The sequence below is a fragment of the Sander vitreus genome, chromosome 12, assembly GCF_031162955.1.
Source record: "Sander vitreus isolate 19-12246 chromosome 12, sanVit1, whole genome shotgun sequence".
Taxonomy (NCBI): Eukaryota; Metazoa; Chordata; class Actinopteri; order Perciformes; family Percidae; genus Sander; species Sander vitreus.
This window is the reverse complement of record NC_135866.1, coordinates 22,293,116-22,311,303: the sequence shown is the minus strand read 5'-3', so window position 1 is coordinate 22,311,303 and position 18,188 is coordinate 22,293,116. Positions and strand designations below refer to the sequence as shown.

At 39.1% G+C, this 18,188-nt stretch overlaps 3 protein-coding genes across 5 annotated transcripts in view; 1 reads left to right on the top strand and 2 right to left on the bottom strand.

Moving 5' to 3' along the window:
• LOC144526904 (uncharacterized) overlaps window positions 1-3,286 on the top strand; it is a 4,311-nt gene extending 1,025 nt beyond the window's left edge. Inside the window, exons 3-10 of one of the 2 annotated variants that reach the window (XM_078264639.1) lie at window positions 152-204; window positions 286-443; window positions 598-773; window positions 1,774-1,907; window positions 2,042-2,186; window positions 2,358-2,463; window positions 2,696-2,777; window positions 2,896-3,286. In XM_078264639.1, the coding sequence (XP_078120765.1) occupies window positions 152-204; window positions 286-443; window positions 598-773; window positions 1,774-1,907; window positions 2,042-2,186; window positions 2,358-2,463; window positions 2,696-2,777; window positions 2,896-2,973 (932 nt within the window). In that variant the 3' untranslated portion in view covers window positions 2,974-3,286. Of the gene's footprint in view, window positions 1-151; window positions 205-285; window positions 444-576; window positions 774-1,773; window positions 1,908-2,041; window positions 2,187-2,357; window positions 2,464-2,695; window positions 2,778-2,895 lie in introns of both variants that reach the window. The other variant, XM_078264638.1, reaches the window with a different exon arrangement.
• Window positions 3,287-4,418: 1,132 nt separating this feature from the next.
• Window positions 4,419-10,161, bottom strand: LOC144526898 (SH2 domain-containing protein 1A-like). Of its 2 annotated transcripts, none has more exons than XM_078264621.1 (4): window positions 9,872-10,161; window positions 7,706-7,766; window positions 7,479-7,626; window positions 4,419-7,237 (listed from the first exon to the last, which is right to left on the bottom strand). In XM_078264621.1, the coding sequence occupies exons 1-4, from the start codon at window positions 10,021-10,023 to the stop codon at window positions 7,191-7,193; spliced, it is 408 nt and encodes a 135-aa protein (XP_078120747.1). In that variant the 5' UTR covers window positions 10,024-10,161; the 3' UTR covers window positions 4,419-7,190. The 2 variants fall into 2 exon arrangements, with proteins under 2 accessions (XP_078120747.1, XP_078120748.1); XM_078264622.1 differs by having other exon boundaries at window positions 5,119-7,237; window positions 7,479-7,623; window positions 9,872-10,139.
• A 1,940-nt stretch (window positions 10,162-12,101) lies between these two features.
• Window positions 12,102-16,028, bottom strand: LOC144526897 (uncharacterized protein CXorf38 homolog). Its single transcript, XM_078264619.1, has 6 exons — window positions 15,788-16,028; window positions 15,430-15,564; window positions 13,482-13,604; window positions 12,771-12,920; window positions 12,492-12,686; window positions 12,102-12,385 (listed from the first exon to the last, which is right to left on the bottom strand). The coding sequence occupies exons 1-6, from the start codon at window positions 15,989-15,991 to the stop codon at window positions 12,275-12,277; spliced, it is 918 nt and encodes a 305-aa protein (XP_078120745.1). The 5' UTR covers window positions 15,992-16,028; the 3' UTR covers window positions 12,102-12,274.
• Between the last annotated feature and the right edge of the window lie 2,160 nt (window positions 16,029-18,188).

Genomic DNA, 18,188 nt, shown 5'->3' with positions numbered 1-18,188 from the left:
TGTGTGTGTGTGTGTGTGTGTGTGTGTGTGTGTGTGTGTGTGTGTGTGTGTGTGCATTCTCAAGTCAAGTTAGAACTTGACGATACATGGCTTTTATGTAATAGTATTTTTCCTCATGCTATAACTCTAGATATATGTCCTCTTTTAACAGAGACAGAGGCCAGCAATCCAGATGTCTGTCAGACTGAATATTACCCTGGCAATGTGAGAATCACCATTTAACTTTAACTTCCAAAGTTGTAAATTTAGATTTTTATATTATTTATGTTTGTGGAACTGTTTCAGATCCATCAACACAGTACTTCAGAGCAAGAACATTATGTAGAGGAGGATAAGGTGGATGATAGAAACTTTCGCTGCCTCCTTTACCCAACAAATATACTCAACTGCTCCTGGTCATTTCCCACTTTGCAAAAGGATACTCAGATCTTTGTCAATATCAGGTTATCATTTTATTTGACAATATCATTTTTTTTAAATAACACATTACTCACAAAGCATAGATTTGATGAGTATTTATAAATATGAATGCATATTTACTATACAAATGTTTAAATTGTTTTGACTGAGTATCAGTGTATCTGTCTATTCACCTAGTGTGTGTGACGATCATGGAGCAGGTCACTCTCTGAACCTTTCGTCTGAGGAGAGAGTCGGATCAATGTCTTCAATTCTGCACACGCATACGGAGTTGTATGTAATCCTCTATTTTAACATAACCCTGCACGACAAGTGGACAGTCTACGCCTCGCCTTTCGACATCAACATGCTAGGTAATACTCAAAGACAAACACTGTCATTGAGTTGAGTATTTGCAAATGATAATACTACAGATGGTATTCAATGGCGTCCACTGTTTGAATAATGCACTAGGTAGCCCTTTTTTTTATAGATTATATCCAATGACTCTTTAACAGTGGACAGAATCCCATCACTCAAAACCACAAATGTGAACCTCACGGTGGCGCTGTGTGATAACCATGAATGTCTGGATTAAATCCTTCAAGTAGATGTTGAGATATTTTACTGAATAAGTGAAAACTTTGACCTGCTGGTGGCGATACAAGACTAGTCAGGGGATTAGCAAAATTATTAGGATTTCTGCTCTGGGCACCATGAATGTCTGTACAAAATTCTGTGGCAATCCATTTAATATTTGTTGAGATATTTCAGTCTGGACCAAAGAGGTGAACCGACAGTCCAACAGACAGAGCGGTATTGCCATCCATAAAGTTGCCACCATGGCTAAAAATAATGCATATTATCTATTTTGTGTTTGATGATTGAATACCAGACTAGATTTCCTTCCAACTTAAATGTACCTTCCTATATCGTAAAGTCCAGAGAGGCCCATCACAGAAGTCTTATTATTGCCAGGGGAACAAATCTTGACTTTACAAATGAATGTTGGGGCCCCTGCTGGGTAAAATATCATCAATGTTTTTTTTAAATACTATTTAAAACTTTATTTCTATAACATTATGACCTTGTTCTCACAATCTAGCCCCCCATCCCCAACAGACTTCCTAATAAATTGTCATACAAATGTTTTTTTTTGGTTTGTGTGTGTAGTTTATCCAACATATCAGTGGACTGATGGTAGGCTGACTAGCACTTTGTTGGTTAATTGGGCAAATGCCACCTATAGTTAGGTACATATTCAATTTGGTAAGCTGAATGTTCAGGTTAGGTTTGCACTGTAGGTTGTAAAAAGTCTACAGCAGACCTGAATGTAATCTTTTATCAATGATGTTGTGGTTGTGTGTGCCACAGAGGTCCTGTCTCCACCCCAAAACATCTCTGTATCAGTCAAAGATGAAGGACTAGTAGTGACATGGGGTCTGCCCCACAGTCGTGTAGACCCTTACCCCCATTGCTTTGAATACCAGCTAGACATGGGTGACCAGGTACAGTATAGACAGTATGTAGAAATGAGATATACCATTTAGTGCATTATGTCCCGGTGCACATAAACAAGAACAATCTAAATGAAGTGAACCTACTGAGTGTTTCCTGGTGAATCTTTATCTTTTAAAAACAGGAAAGATCCAAAACCTTAACCAACCAGCTGTCGTATACAGAACCCAATCCAGATCCTACCAGCACCTACAACGTGAGGATGAGGACGAGAAAGACGAACATCTGCCAAGAATCTGCTCAATGGAGTGACTGGAGTCACTCCGTCAGTGAGTGCTATTAAAGTCATCTGAAATAGTGGTTTTACCAAAGGCTGGTGACCTTTTATCATCTCTATCCACCTCCACACTATGTTAAATTTTCAGTCTGTATTTGTGTGTTTGCGTGTGTGTGTGTGTGTGTGTGTGTGTGTGTGTGCGTGCGTGTGTGTCTGTTTGTAGCGGTGAAACAGTCATTTTACAAACTTAACGCTCTGGTGATCATCTCAATTTCACTTGGAATACCCACAATCCTCCTGGCTGTGCTGCTGCTGGTGCGCCATCAGAGGTACTGTAGTGTCTCTAAGTTGACTAACCTGTTGACTCCTGCGTGACTCACACACACACACACACACACACACACACACACACACACACACACACTGACACACACACACACACACATATATTTTGATCAACTATTTGTTTTAAAACTAAATGCATATCAAGGCTCATTTGTGTGTGTGTGTGTGTGTGTGTGTGTGTGTGTGTGTGTGTGTGTGTGTGTGTGTTTTTTTCAGGGTATCTAAGGTTCTGTTTCCTCCGATTCCTTGCCCCCCGCCAAAGTACAAATATTTCCTGGAACAAAATGACACATTCAATGTAAGTAAACATACTGCACGCACACACAGACACACAGACATTACACATTTTACCACTCACCCAAACACTTTACCACTCACCCAACCACAAACACTTTCTGTGTGTGTGTTGTTTCCAGCTCTTCCACCCTGCTCAATCGGCTGAGCCTGTAGAGGAGATCACAGAGGTGGAGGACACAGAGCAAAAGCCTCGATAGATATAATAAAAGCAATATGTGAAGGACACATTCATATTACATTAAGTTTTATTTTGCTAATGTCTTATATAGCCTTAGCCAGCATAGAAAGTTTGTTCAAGTTATATGTGACTCTTGTGACATGTAAAAGTATACCAATATGACTGCAAAACACACTCAAGATCTCAAATTTAGGAAGCTTTTGCTCTGCTTGGTCATGGACTTTTTATTACTGAAACAAAGGGAATATGTCAGTTGATTCTGCCTGAACTAGCTGATGAGCTGCTTTTGAAATGTATACCTTTTTGCTGTGAAATAAAGATGAGTGATGCACTATTATATCATGTGCTCATTTAAAATGAAATAATGTATTCAATCTGTATTTATGCACGGTCCAATGAGAGCAGTTCACACACTTGGGAGCCAACAATGCAAATAAAGCGTTTATCTGTGTTTTAAGCCCCCATCATCAGCACTAGGATTAGGCAATGGTTATGGTAAGGGTTAGGGTCAAGGTTAGGGTTAGGTGCCTTGAAGTCAACGGTCGCAGCGCTGCCTGGAAGGAGACGTTGGGGGCTTAAAACACCATTGAGCAAATAAAGCACAACCTCCTCCTCCTCCTCCTCCTCCTCCTCCTCCTCATTGTCGTCCCCTGTCTCTCCCTCCTCCTCCCCTTGCTCTCTGTCTATTGTTGGCATCCATTGTTTAAAACAGGTAATCTGACCTTTGACCTCTGTATAGGCCTATACTAAAGCAGTGATTGGTTAGTGTTCAGTTATGACATAATGTGTTTGCATGTGAGGAGTGTGTGTGTGCCCTGGTAAATAAGTGTAGCATTTTGATTGGTTGTGTTTAGAAAAGGAAAGCAAGTCACTTCTTGTTAGATGTTTGTGTCTTAGGTAGAGAATTGTGTGTAGTGTTTTGAAAAAAGTGTTTTATGCAATTGAAAACTGAGTGAAAGGCTGAGAAATAGCTTATGGCTTTGGAGATTTGCCGTGTAATTTTGCACTTTGAGTGAGAGGTTCCAAAAATCGTGTGACATGAAAAGATTTTGTGTGTAAGCAGTTGAAAAAAACTGTAACCCTGAGCGGTAAGTTGATGCAGTAGACAAATCAAGTTTACATTAGTAGTCATTACTAAAAATCATTAGTAAACATAAATCATTTTTTTTCTGGAGTCATGTCTAAAATAACAATTTTAAGTTAAAGCTTTAGTGCGTAACTTTTTTATATTAATGAACATCTGTTTCATTTAAGCCATTGCCAAATGAGTTGCTACAAAGCTAATTAAGACGATCAGCTCCACAAAACTCTCTCTGTATTTCTCAGCATGGCTGTGTTCAGAAAATAGTGTCTTCCGGCGCGCAGTGAAGATAATTACCTCTTCTGAAGAGTCCATCGTGTTTTTTTAATCAGTTTCGTTGTCATCAACTAGAATTCCTCATGAGGGAGACCAAAACTACACACTATAGTTTTTTACTTTATTACAGAATAGCTTTAAGAACTATATATCCAATACATTTGACCCAATAAAACAGAAAAGATACAATACACACGTAACATTGTTGTTTATAATGCATTGTGGTGCATGGAAAGATTCACTTAAAGAACAGTTCCTGAATTACCACCATCACTGCCCAGACCCCATCAGTCCCCAGCCGGGTCTCGGTCATGGTGCAACAATAAATGTAGATAAACATAACACTAAATCAACCGTACAAAACTAAAACCCAGATAACATAAATGCACACCCAAAACATTAACAGAACACTAATAAAACATGCTTTAACTAGGACTGAAACCGTTCAGAACATATATTCTGTTCCCATGAGCCTTTGTGTCGCTTCAGCGCAGAACAGTTCCAATGACCCCGCCCCTCCCATAGAGAAACTTAACATCCTTAGTTATCTCTGCTTAATATGATCTGTGCACTGCATACTTAAGCTGATTATTACAACAATTATTACAAATTCTAACTATAACAAATTACAATTATAACAACTTATGTGATTTAGTAATGAATTTGGTTTGTAACAAAAAATAAAAGAATAACTAGTGACCACTAAAAAGTTTAATTACAACTAAATCTGGGTTTACAGTGCATCAAATCTAAATTTCAAAGGCAATATTACCATTAAAACCAATAGTGGACAATAATGCAACTGAATGTCAGCCTACTCCTTTAGTACAACTGTATATTTGATGAAAATACAAAATGTATAATACAATTTATAAAGATATACTCATGTTTACTGTTTACACGTTGACTGTTTACTGGGAGTTTTTACTTCAAACTACAAAATATTTATTTTCATATAGCCATGTTACAAATAACATAAAGCTTCCGAAAACATTGAAATCGCGATAAACACATTTAATATTGATCAATATCCAGCTAATCCTTTGTTAGCGCCATGCACGGAACATGTGAAAACAGTGGAACTAAAATGGCGGATACCGCTCTCAGACAATGTGTCAGGCTATTCTCACTCACAGAAGGCATGTGAGTAACTTAATCTGCCGTTTTTGGCTAAAATAACATAAGCCATGGTAAAATATTTTGACAAGAACAGAGATTTATGTCGTCTTCATGGGTTTTGTTGTGTTAAGGTTCATTCAAGTGTAATTTTATAGCTTGGACTTTATTTTCCAACGATACTAAGCATGACATGGGACAGATGAAAATCTTTTTATCACAACTTCTTATATTCACATTACTTTCTATTTGTACAATTTTGGGGCAAAATGAAAAGAAACACTGCAATTGACAAAGCAAAAGATAACTTTTAGTAGCTGCAGCAGCAGCAGCAGTAGTAGTAGTAGTAGTAGTATAGTAGTAGTGGTGAGCTCAGTCTCTGGCTACATCTACACTACTACGTTTTCATTTTTAAGCATCATTTTAAGACAAAAGCAATCTCCGTCCACACGAGTTTTAAAAAGGTTCCATAGCAGAACTAATCTCCCACCATATTAACACGTCTGACAATCATATCGTGAGTGAAAATCATAGATGTATAAGTTTGAATACCAAACACACTTTGGAGAAAGAACAACAATGGTGAAAAGTAAGAACAGAGATGTATTTGCTTGGACTGATGACAAGGTGGGACTGTTACTGAAAGGTATGTAAGCCTACCTAAGACTTACTGATGTTCGTCATCGTTTCCAAAGGTCTCCGTTCGTGCCCCTCCAGACTACAAAACAACCCTGGAGTTTTTAAACCAAAACAGGGGCAGCAGTGTTTCCAAATGTCAGTTTTATGGGCTCGTAAATGCTGGAGTAATGTGGACACAAGGCGTAAACGTAGCAGTGTAGATGTAGCCTCTGACACAAGTAAAGATGAAGCTCTGCTGAATTGTCTGCAAATCTGACAATTTGACTGCTTCAAAGTAAGTGTTCACAGTTCAGTGGTTAAGAGGAAATGTCACAGAGGAACTCTGAAGAAAACAATGTTTCAGTCTGGCAGATTGACATATATGTTGAGAACAGCAAAAACACATTTTCCTTTTTTTTTATTTTTTTTATACCAGATTAAGATCATTATGAGGTCATTATAAGACCTGTTCTGCTACAGTGGCTTCAGCTAAGATAGATCACTGTACTCAAGGGTGACCTCCCCAAGCAGATATAAAACATAAAAAGTCATTGACTCATGTGTGTTTGCAGACAAAAAAACAATTACAATACATCACCACACAACTACTAAAACCATTTTTCTTTTATCACACAAAACATCATAATACACACAGATGACCAGAGACTTATTACTGAGGCCATTAGTTTGGAAACCATTTGTGTATTGACAGACAAACACAGCCTTCCTCACACACAATGACGGACCACATATGAAGGATATAGGTCTTCCGAAATAAAACCACAGCAATAGAGATAGTGTGTGATATATTTGCACAGCATCTTTTCTTTTCTTTTTTTCCCACACACAAACTGCAATTTAAAAACAGTTCAAGGTCTCTTGAGTACGTGGTAAAATATGTACTTGTAATCGACAAGGTTTGCATACACTACAGTGGCCTCTTTTTGATAATCTTGTCAAATGTAATACACCGAATGGGAAGTTTTTGTTTTAAAGTTATACTAAAGTGACTCAATTATTGATTAAAAAAGGAAAGAAAAAACCCTGCAAAAATATGACAGACAGTACACAGATCCTTGATGTGCCACGTACTGTTACTCCCATCTTGTTTGTCCACCTGATTAATGGCTTCGTTCTGTCAGGCTTCAATAGACTGAGCTGCTGCTGCTACACGTTTCCATGTAGACAAACTCTGTGGAGGACACCATTGATAATGTGTTAGAGTTGAGTGAGTACATGAGCCACTAGCCACGACAGACATTTCATAGTTGAAAAGAAACTCACTGTGTGTATCTTGTGTGTGTTTGTGCCTGTGTGAGTGCATGGACCATATTCATCTGTAGTGTAACAAGTGTGGTGTGGGTGGGTGTGTGTGTGTGTGTGTGTGTGTGTGTGTGTGTGTGTGTGTGTGTGTGTCTGTCTGTCTGTCATACCTTGTCCAAAGCTGGTGTACTGTAGCTGGGTTTTGTCTAGTGGGTTTGTGAGGGGGGCTATACCGACATCTGAGCCTATACCCCTTCTGTAGCTCTCTATCAGTGTTTCCAGGGTCTTAAAACTCTGCAGTCTGACTCCTGAATCCTGCTAATCACACAAACCATAAATATCATCCTTGTGTGTGCGAGTGTGGACATTTGCGATCTTCTTGAAGATGTTCACCCACCTGAAGACACCAGCCCTCAGTGGAGCGTATAATCCTGTAGGTGTGCACAAACGGGGCTTTCCTGCAAAACACCAAGTTTAGGACTTTTAAGAGATATGCTGTGAATGTGTTAAATCTGAAACTGTGTACTCACATGTTGTAATAATTAAATGTAACGAGAGATTGTATGTGGATCTGGGGGCAGAGGCTGTAGTATTTCAGTTATGTGTTCGGCATGCTGGTGTTAGGATACTATAATTATGTAAATATGTTTCAAAGTCTGGTCTACTCACATTTTGAAGCACTGTGAAAAATTGAAGATCCAAAAAAATGTCATGACTTACGGCTGTAATTCTTGTTATCTAGACCTTTAAAGTGCCCATATTATGAAAAAAACACTTTTTCTGGGATTTGGGTTCTTTTGTGTCTCTGGTGCTTCCACACGCATACAAACTTTGAAAAAAATCCATCCATGCTGTTTTGAGTGAGATACGGTTTCTGAATGAGTCCTGCCTTCAGTCTCCGGGTGAGCTGTTCAAAATCGGTCACAAGCCGAAACGAGCTGGCTAACCACAACTGTTAGCTCGTAGCATTAGCATTAGCATGCTACCTCATTCTCAATAGCAAAGCACTGCTACAACACACACAAGTTCACCATAATCTACAAAAGAACTATTTACATGTGCGCCCTCATTTAGAAGTCTCCCAGCTAATCCTGCCTTGTAACTGACCGAAGTTGGAGAAACAGCCTTTCTTTTACTGTCTATGGAGCTAGCTAGCTGACATGATCTACATCTGAGCTACTGCGCATGTGCCAGTGCAATCAAAGATAGTACAGAAGAAGAAGAAGAAGAAGAAGAAGAAAAGAGGTCTCACTCTGTAGCTAAAACAGAGACCAGGTGAAAAGAGGATCTGCAGCAGAGAGAGAGCTGTGCAGTACAACAAAAATATGGTGTTTTTTGAAAATTAAACCATGTAAACCTATTCTGGTACAACCTTAAAATACAATTATGAACCTGAAAATGAGCATAATATGGGCACTTTAAAATGTTATGGCTGAACTACTTGAAACAAAGCTAGTAGAATTTTTGTATTGTCCAAGGAGTCCCCAGTGGTGGAATGTAATAGAATACATTTACTCAAGTAATACGTAAGTACAAATTTGAGGTACTTGTACCTTTCTTGAATAGGCCCATACAGTTGTTAAAATAACCATGTTCAGATGATGCTACAGTAATGCGGCTTAAACATTCAGATGCTGCTCAGACAGTAATGGATCAGGAATCAAATTCTTATAATAGTTTTTAGCATTAGATTTTGAATGCAGGACCTTTACTATTAACAGTATGTTTTTATTGTGGTGTTGCTACTTTTACTAAGTAAAAGATCTACTACTACTAAGAGTACTTCTTCCACCACGGTCAGTGTGTTGTTGTGCATGTTTATAGCGTTCTACTTTAGTAAAGTGAACATACTGTAGATTTGGATTTCCAGTTATTTCTACTTTAAATAGTTTTATTTTTCAAATTTTGTAATTGTACTTGTACTACTGTACTGTTTGTCGATGGCAACACATGACCTCCAACAGCTTCAAATGAATTTAGACAAAAAATAGACTAGTCTACCATTGTTCAGATCAGGTGTGTCTGAAACTGTAGTTTATTTTAAATGTCTTTTTATGCCCAAATGCGTGTTTACATGAAAAGTGTTTAAAGCGCCTATAAATACATAATCGAATGAAAATGCACTCAAAATATTATTAAAGAACAATTCAAGGTTGTAAAAAATATTGTTTCACTAAAAATACAGCATACAAATGTAATAATTAAAACTATGATACAGTCTATTTACAATTTCAATTCAATTCAATTAAAAAAAAAAAAACTTTACAATTTACATGTTAACTTATTTGATCCCACCTTGTTTATGTGCATTTTTCTTTGGAAGTCTACAGTATGTATGCCTGTAAATCATTGAAAATATTAGTAATTCATAGTATTACAAATTCCTTTTATGAGCTATTGCATAAAAGCTCGCATCAGCTTGTCTGCACACGAGATAGAAATAGTTATGTTACTATAAATTCACCGGTGAGTAGACAGCTTCAATGATACAACACACTCATAAAGGTGTCACATACTGTACATGAACGTAGCTAATCGTTGTACAACCACGCTCACAGCTCACCTCACACACAGACAGTAGGCCTCCTGCACGGTCTCGCTGTCTCTCAGCAGAAAGCTTCCATCATGTCCAAACCTCTCCAGCAGGCTCTCTGTGGCTCCGCTTCCAATTCTCCCGTAGTAAATAGACCGGACCAGCGTCCCTTCCCTCTCCATGTTGCCTGTGAGAATGGCGTGTGTTTAAGGGGCTGAGGGTGCATCAGGCTGTGGCAGCAGATGAGTGTGTGAAACGCTGAGACAGGAAAAGGTTTTCTGGTTTTCACACTTTTTTTGTCGTGCAACTGCACTTCACACCTCGTGCACTTTGTCTTACCAGAATAATGGCTTTTATCTGTGGAATGGCAAAGTATATTTTTTTGGCTTCATTGACATGGTGGACAACAAATACTCTCACATAACACAACTAATTTCTCAGTCCTGCTCCATAATTTGACCTTTCTGATAACCCCTGTGTGTAAACAGGAGTTTTTGTCACAGTGTAGCCTAAATTATGAAATGAAATATTGTCTGTTGGACTCTGACAGCAGTTACTTTATTACACCATCAGGGATGTGGTGCAGGAAAACACTGTTGAGATTTAAAAGCTGTGTGAAAGTGATTTATGATAAAGTCATAAGATAGAGGTTTATGAGTTTCGGCAGGCAGATACGTGCCTAAAGCAACGCAACATTTGTATTGCTTAGGTTATTGCTTTATTGTTAGACTTGGGGTCCATTTAAAAACAAAAGAAATAGGCCTACAACACAGTCTATAATCTTAAATTAGCCTGGGAGGCTGATCTTAACCTATCGTTCACAGAAAAAGAAACATTTTAAAGAACTAGGTTATAAAAAAAAACATTGCTGGAACTCAGAACTAGACTAGTACAATATCAAATAATAAACAGAGTATACTGGTCCTCCTCTATTATATAGGGTGAAATTAAGGTAGGCCCTATAGCCTGAATTGCTGGAGGTGCGGGGTGGGCGTTGGCAGTCTTTTCCACATGATGTGGTCCTGCCCTTTTGTCCAAAATTCTGGTCTGCTATACATTTGAATATCAAAATTATCCTTAAATTAGACATACCATTCTGCCCGAGATTGTTCATACTGGGGATCCTTTTCCTCTAAGACCTCTACTTGCACCACAGGCAAACTGGGTCCAGACATCCATCATGTTGAGGAGAAAACGTATTGTAACCGAATAGAAATACAGTGATAAGTTGGGGAATTACATCTCCTTTTAAAGGCCCCTAACACAACTGTATGCACTATTATTCATGCACATTATAACAGAAAAAGCTACCCAGGATACCAAGTAGGGAAAAGCAGCTCCACCCAGTTCAGCTACAACTTTGAAATGCTGCTTACACATACTGTAAATGCACCCACTAGCCCATGTCAAGGATAGACACTTGACACTGAAGCACTGTTTATTATTGGAAAGATGTAAGGCTAATTTACATGATTTAATGAAAGCCTCACAAGCTAACTCTACTAAGTCAGGAATGTGCATAGGCATAATTAACATTTACTTACTGTCTATACTACAGCAGTTTCTGTTGTATCTTGAGAGGGAGAGTTGTAATAAGTTATGTCTTCAGTCTACACTTTTATGGTCATTATTAATGTTTTGATTGATTCGTAATTTCTTTGGCTGTATAAACACCTGGGTACCTTTGTATTAATATGTTCTCATCATTATTTTAAGTTAAAGTGCTCATATTGTGCTTTTTCCCTTTCCTTTATTGTGTTATATCTTTGCTGTGCATGTTATACAGTGAAAAAGTAAGTCCACCCCAAAGGGACTTACCATCGCCAACAGAAAACACTGTTCACAAACTGCTCCAAACAGCTCTATTGTAGTCCAGCCTTTACTTCCGTGACGAACGCCCGTCACTTTGTAACACACGTTATAATGCTCGCCTAGTTGCATAGCATGGCACGCCCTCATACTCTGCTTCTGACTGGCTAGTAGTCCTTACCGAGGTACTGCGCATGTGCGACTCCCAACAAAGATGGAACTGAAGTGAGATGCCTCACTCTGTAGCTAAAACAGAGAGCTCAACACACAGGGTGAAAAGAGGAGCTGCAGTACAACAAAGATATGGTGTTTTTTGAAAATTAAACCATGTAAACCTATTCTGGTACAACCTCTAAATACAATTATGAACCTGAAAATGAGCATAATATGAGCACTTTAAGTTAAAGACCAAAATAAAGATCTGTCAGTGAGTCAGTCAGGAACTAGTCAATGGGTTTTGTCAGATTTATTATTTACATTTTCAATGATATACTATACACATGCACAATCTGTCACAAATCCCTTGATCTGCTTCAATTCTGACTTTGATTTATTTCAGATAGTAAATATAAAGACATCATGCGCAATATGCTCCTTATTGTCTTTTTCACCATTTTCTCCTTTTTATTCTCCGGCCTCTAGTGAGTTGATGGCTCGGAGCTCTTCAGAAAACCTCTCACCCAGATCTCTGTTAGTCTGCAGGAAACCACCCAGCCTCTTCAGCTGCTCAATGTCCTAAGTAAGAGACAGAGTTGGTTAAAGTAATGTGACGACTTTTTTTTAAATATATTTATATATTTATAAGTGTGCAAGTGCACATGGGCATATTTGTTATTCGCACCGGTGTCTTTGTATCATCATCAGCAGCATTTAGTAACTCCTGCAGACTCTCTTGTAGCAACTCAGCCTCCCATTGGCTGATTAAGTCGGCGCTGGCCTCCCATTGGCTGACAGAATCACACTCTATTCCATCCATGTTAGCAGAATCCATTCGGTCCAAACCAGAGACACATATTGACAAATCAACGCTGAGCATCTGGACAAACAAAATGCACATGAACACAAACTGTGACACCAAACAACACGCATGCAGCAGCGGCACACAGACAAACATGCTCACCTCCTCGATCTGTTGCCCAACTTTTGCCATCTGTGGTACGTGGCTGAACTGCCGCACAAGCTTTTTCACAGTGGTCTGGTAGTGCCTCATCCATTCATCCTTCACACGGAACTCATAAGAGTGCATCAACTCGTTCCTGTACCTGATCACCTAGAATCACGCACGCACACATTCATTTGAAAAGGTCGGAAGGCAAAACAAACATATCAACCTCCAGCGATGATGCCATCACTCTCTGGACCAATCTAACAAATCTCTTTGTTTTGTAATTAAACTCATCCATCTTTACTTCCCGGCCAAGTCACTGATATTTTCCAAAGCTAAGTTGTTGATGCAAAATATTTCATATGCATTCAACAATAAAAGTGTAAAAATAAGGTGGGAAATTGAATCCAACATGCAACTTATTATTTTGGTGGTGAGTTGAATACTAAGTGCACATGATCGTTTGATCTCTTTGTACATCAGTTTAAATGATGCTATTCAATGTGCATAGGTAACTTTTTCTTTATTGACTGTTGTGTGCTCAGTTTTTTGTTCTGCTTTTGGTAATTCTCCTGTTATCACTTTTCATTTTGAAGCCATTTGTGAAGACTCTTGTAGTCTGTGTACACAGAGTTTTATGCCTCTGCCCCCTGGTATATAAGGCTTGACTTCACAACGTGACAATGCATAGCATGCTCATTTTAAAACAATATATAGACTGTTTACCTCTCTCACAAATTTTGGATCCACAGAGCAGAAACAATCACAGTAGTTGATTAGGTTGAGCAGAGCTGAGGCATCGCATTGATCTGCCCCCTTGACTTTCCCCTGGCCCCGCGACATGTAGGCCTACAGAGAGCGAGAGAGAAAGAGAGAGCGAGAGAGAGAGAGAGAGAGAAAGAGAGAGAGAGAGAGAGAGAAAGAAAGACAGAAAAAGAGACATTCATTAGACTCACACATTCAGTTGAATCTATGTTGAATATTCAGATCATTTGAGAACTTTTCGGCCTGTCATATTGTTCTGACAAATTGGAGAATTGCTTCAGCTGGGTGATACAATGTTCCCGACAGACGTTAATTTCACCAAATTAAGCTTTACTTGTTTTAACATATTCAAGCCTGCAAGCAACTCATGATTATTTCCATCATTTTCTCTATTAATTGATCAACTGTTTAGTCAGAATCAGAAAAAAGTTTATTGCCAAGTAAGTACTTACAATACATTTGCCTGGATGGTTGGTGCATACATAGACAAACATATTGGACATTAATACGAAATAAACAATAAAAACAGAAACAAGATATACAAAATAACTGTTTAAGATAAGAAAAAAAGAAGAAAATGTTTGGCTGAATGGGTGCAGAATGTGCAAAAAATATATAGTATGTGCAATAGGCAGGTGTATAGTCCAGGACGTAGGTTAATGCAAAATGTAGTGACTAGGAGAATTGTCTCAGTGGGGGTGCGGGGCTTTGCTGATGAGGATGACTGCAGAGGGGAAGAAACTGTTTTTGTGGTGTGAGGTTTTGGTCCTGATGGACCGCAACCTTCTGCCAGAAGGGAGAGGTTAAAACATTTTTTTGTCCGGGGTGAAAGTGATCGGCCACAATCTTTTCTGCCCGCCTCAGCATCCTGGAAGCATACAGGTCCTGGAGAGACGACAGATTGCAGCCAATCACCTTCTTAGCAGAGAGGATGATGTGCTGCACTCTGCCCTTGTCCTTAGCAGTGGCAGCAGCATACCAGATGGTGATGGAGCAGGCGGGTGGTCGTGTAGAAGTGCACCATCATTGTCAGCGAATTAAATGTCACAAAATTAGGAGCCCCTAAGTCCTGTCAGCTCAAGATACAGTCCTTTTCATATGTGATACGAAGACCTAGTGCTCCAGGAATTGGGAGTTTACTGGTTATTGTGACAATAAATATAAGAGCTTTAACAATAACTTTACTACTTGATCAACATAAAATAAATCACCAACTATTTTGATAATCAATTAATCATTGTATTCATTTTTCATGAAAATATGCCAAATATTTACTGGTTCAAGCTTCCCAAACATTAGGAATTGATACTTTCCTTTGTCATACATATATAGATGAAAAATAGCCTTTTACTGTAATTCTGGCCTTTTTAACCCATGTATAACCATGCATTGTATTAACTTGCACTATCTCCTTCTAAAATAAACTGAATTGAATATATATATTAAATTAATTGTTTGGGGTTTTGGACTGCTGGTTGAAAAAAACAGGCAATCAACATTGATAATCTTGGGCTGTCGCCATGTATTAAAATCTTTTACATAGACAAAACAAATAAGAAAACGTCATCAGATTAATCGATAACAGAAAAAAGGCATTAGTGGCTCCATAATTTACAGCTTTTTACTGGTTTGAATGATTGTCTATGTGATTGTCTTTTATGTATTGTATGTTCCTGTGTATGTATTGCCTTATTTAACCTGATGGGTACCAAGACAAATTCAAACTCAACTGTGTTGACATGGCAGTAAAGTATTGAACTTGAACTTGATAAACCTGCTTACTTTGGCAACTTCGCCTTTTGCTGTGCACCCATAAAGGTTATTTCCTGTGAAATCCAGGGGCAGGAACTATTCCCGTGCGTGCGTGCGTGCGTGCGTGCGTGCGTGCGTGCGTGCGTGCGTGGACTACCTTGGCCAGTTCCCAGTGGTCTGTTCTCCAGTTGGGAGGGAAACAGTTGTCCCAGTTCACTGTGGCATCTGGCTGTCTGTGGTGTCTCAGGATCACTGTCTGCCACTCGGAACACACCCTGCATGCTGAGGAAAGCTACTCAAACAAACAAACAAACACACACACACACACACACACACACACACACACACACACACACACACACACACACACACAATATTATATTATATTGGTCGCAATTAACACATAATTGAATATTACTATAATAGTAGAGTATCACAGTTAGCCGCTATACCACAGGAGATTCACGAATAACAAGAATTAAATGACCACAAATAAGCAGGGTTTAGAGACTAACCTTATTCCCTCTGGGTCTGCAAGAAGTCACACATGGTTTCCGTAGCAGAGTGTTTTGATTAAGCAGTTCTCCGTGGAAAGCTCTCATGTGGTGAGTTATGAAGGGATGCAGGCCATCCTTCAGTATGAGAAGACACCGTCCAGCTTTCAGCCAGTTTTTATACTCCTTGTCGTTGAGACGTACCGCCAGCTCCTCACGAACCATTTCGGCCTTACTTCCCGTTCCCGATATAAAAACAACAGAAGCAAGACAAGTTAAGGCAACTCCTCATGTTTAGCTCCACCCTCTCGGTGCTAGCAACAGAGCGGCCACAAGATGGCGCCGTCTACTTTAGAAACATTAGGATGGGGCTGTTATGGACTGCTTGTCCAGGGGTGCTGCCAGGGCTTGTTTGACCCAGAGAGCAGCTCCAAGCACCTGCTGTAAGGTCAGCCTAACAACTTTGTCAGGATGACCATTTTGCGTGTTGAACTATTTTAATTCTGCCCCAGGAAACTGTAGGCGCTAAATCATGCATTTTTCTGAGTTTTCTATATGCATCCTGTAGAACTGAGAGTGTGGGTGTGTTAGAGGGAACCTCTCGATTGCATACAGATGCATAATTAATGATTTAAAAATAATAATTATTCCAATCATTATATAGATCTTTTGCTGATATGGCTGCAAACATTAAAGGCTGGCAAGGCTGGCTGATGAACGCTGCAGCTGATGCCTCATGAATGAAAAAGGTCCTGCTTAGTATAGTAGGCTATACAGTATAGTGGGGTGGTGGATAATAATTAAAAAAGGAAATGTTTTTCATGTAAAAAGAGGATGAATGTTTGACATGACAGGGTCAGTTATAGCTGCTTTAAATACATATTTAAATTATGAATGAAGCCTACAATTCTTGATTTGTTTTTTAGAGGCCTCTAGCTGCTAGCATCTAAGCAGGTCAGATCATCTAGATACCTTTTGTATAACTTTAGACTATATCCAGTTTCATAACCCTGGATTCGGTGCATTGTGCCACCCTGAGGCAGCCCCTCATGAGTGGTGGCATCACCAAGCTGCTATACTTCTGCGGTGAAGAGGAGGGTTGGAAAACCCAGAGGACTCGGGCCAGCAGCTGCATGCACTGATGTCCCTGAGGCTTCTGCTGGAGGTGTTCATCAGGGAGGCGAGCTGGAGTTTTTGACAGATTCCATGTATCAACTGAGACTCAGGGCTTGCAGGAGGAGGGAGGCTAGACTAAGCAGGATAGACACACATGCAGAAAGTATTAAAAGAAAATACACTTTAAAACACTTAAACTCAATGACAGAATCCCAGAGAAGTGTGGGGGAGCAGCTATGCTATATTACAATTGCAGAAATTTAAAACCCTATCAGTACATTAGAGTAAAATGCTTGCATGCACTAAAGTGTCCCAGAGCATGTGTCCCAGCTCGTCCACAGCTAATTAATATTGTGCAGAGCTGCCTATTTATATTGAATTGTAATTATACAAGAATGAATTATAGAAAAGGCAGATACCAGTTTATCAAGTAACCAATTGTGCTTATACCGTATGTTAACAGTTTACAGCTGGGGTTTATCCAAGCTCACTTTGGGATATTTAGGAAGTTAGTGACTGAATTAAGGGTGGACAAACCAGATAAATCCACCATAGCCTTACTGTAATTTTCAAAATGTTAAAACAACTCATGTGATGTACAAAACGTCATAAAGTGAAGGAGCTGTTTCTTGCAAGCTATTCCATTTAGCAGGGTGGCCTTAGGCATGGTAATGTTACTCTGTTGGTCAGTTGGACCACCACTTTGATCCACCCTTAAATATTTCATTGGTCATCCCCTGACCTTTCCAAAATCACCAGTGTCAGAGACTAATTAAGCAGTGAGTCAATGAAAACAGGAGTTTTGAATTAAAAAGAGGGTTTTTTATTTAGGCTACCCAAAAAAGGCAAAACAATATAAACCAAGAACTTAATATCAAGGCCTATAAAAGAGGTCAACTAAATATAACTATACTAAAATTGCAACAACAAAACAGGATGTGAACAAAACAAACAGACCTAACCGAATAAGACAGAAGGGGACATAATGTATATACTTGAAGGCCACAGGATTTAACAGTCCGCCACCCTTGGCCATGCCTTTTCTCTGCCAGGATAGACCTCCCCACCAGCATGGTAACAATGGACTAAAACATAATGATTAATATAACAGAACATTATTTAACCCTACAATGCAGAAATGTGTGCACTCCGTTTAAACAGTGAACAGCTTAAAGCAAATAAATATGTAGATTACAAATCAAAGCACATGTCCCGTTAATGAGAATACAGATGTTAACATATGAAGTTGATGCGGATTCTGACAGCTGGATTAACATTAGCTGTCTACATGAAGCTCCCAGCTGAG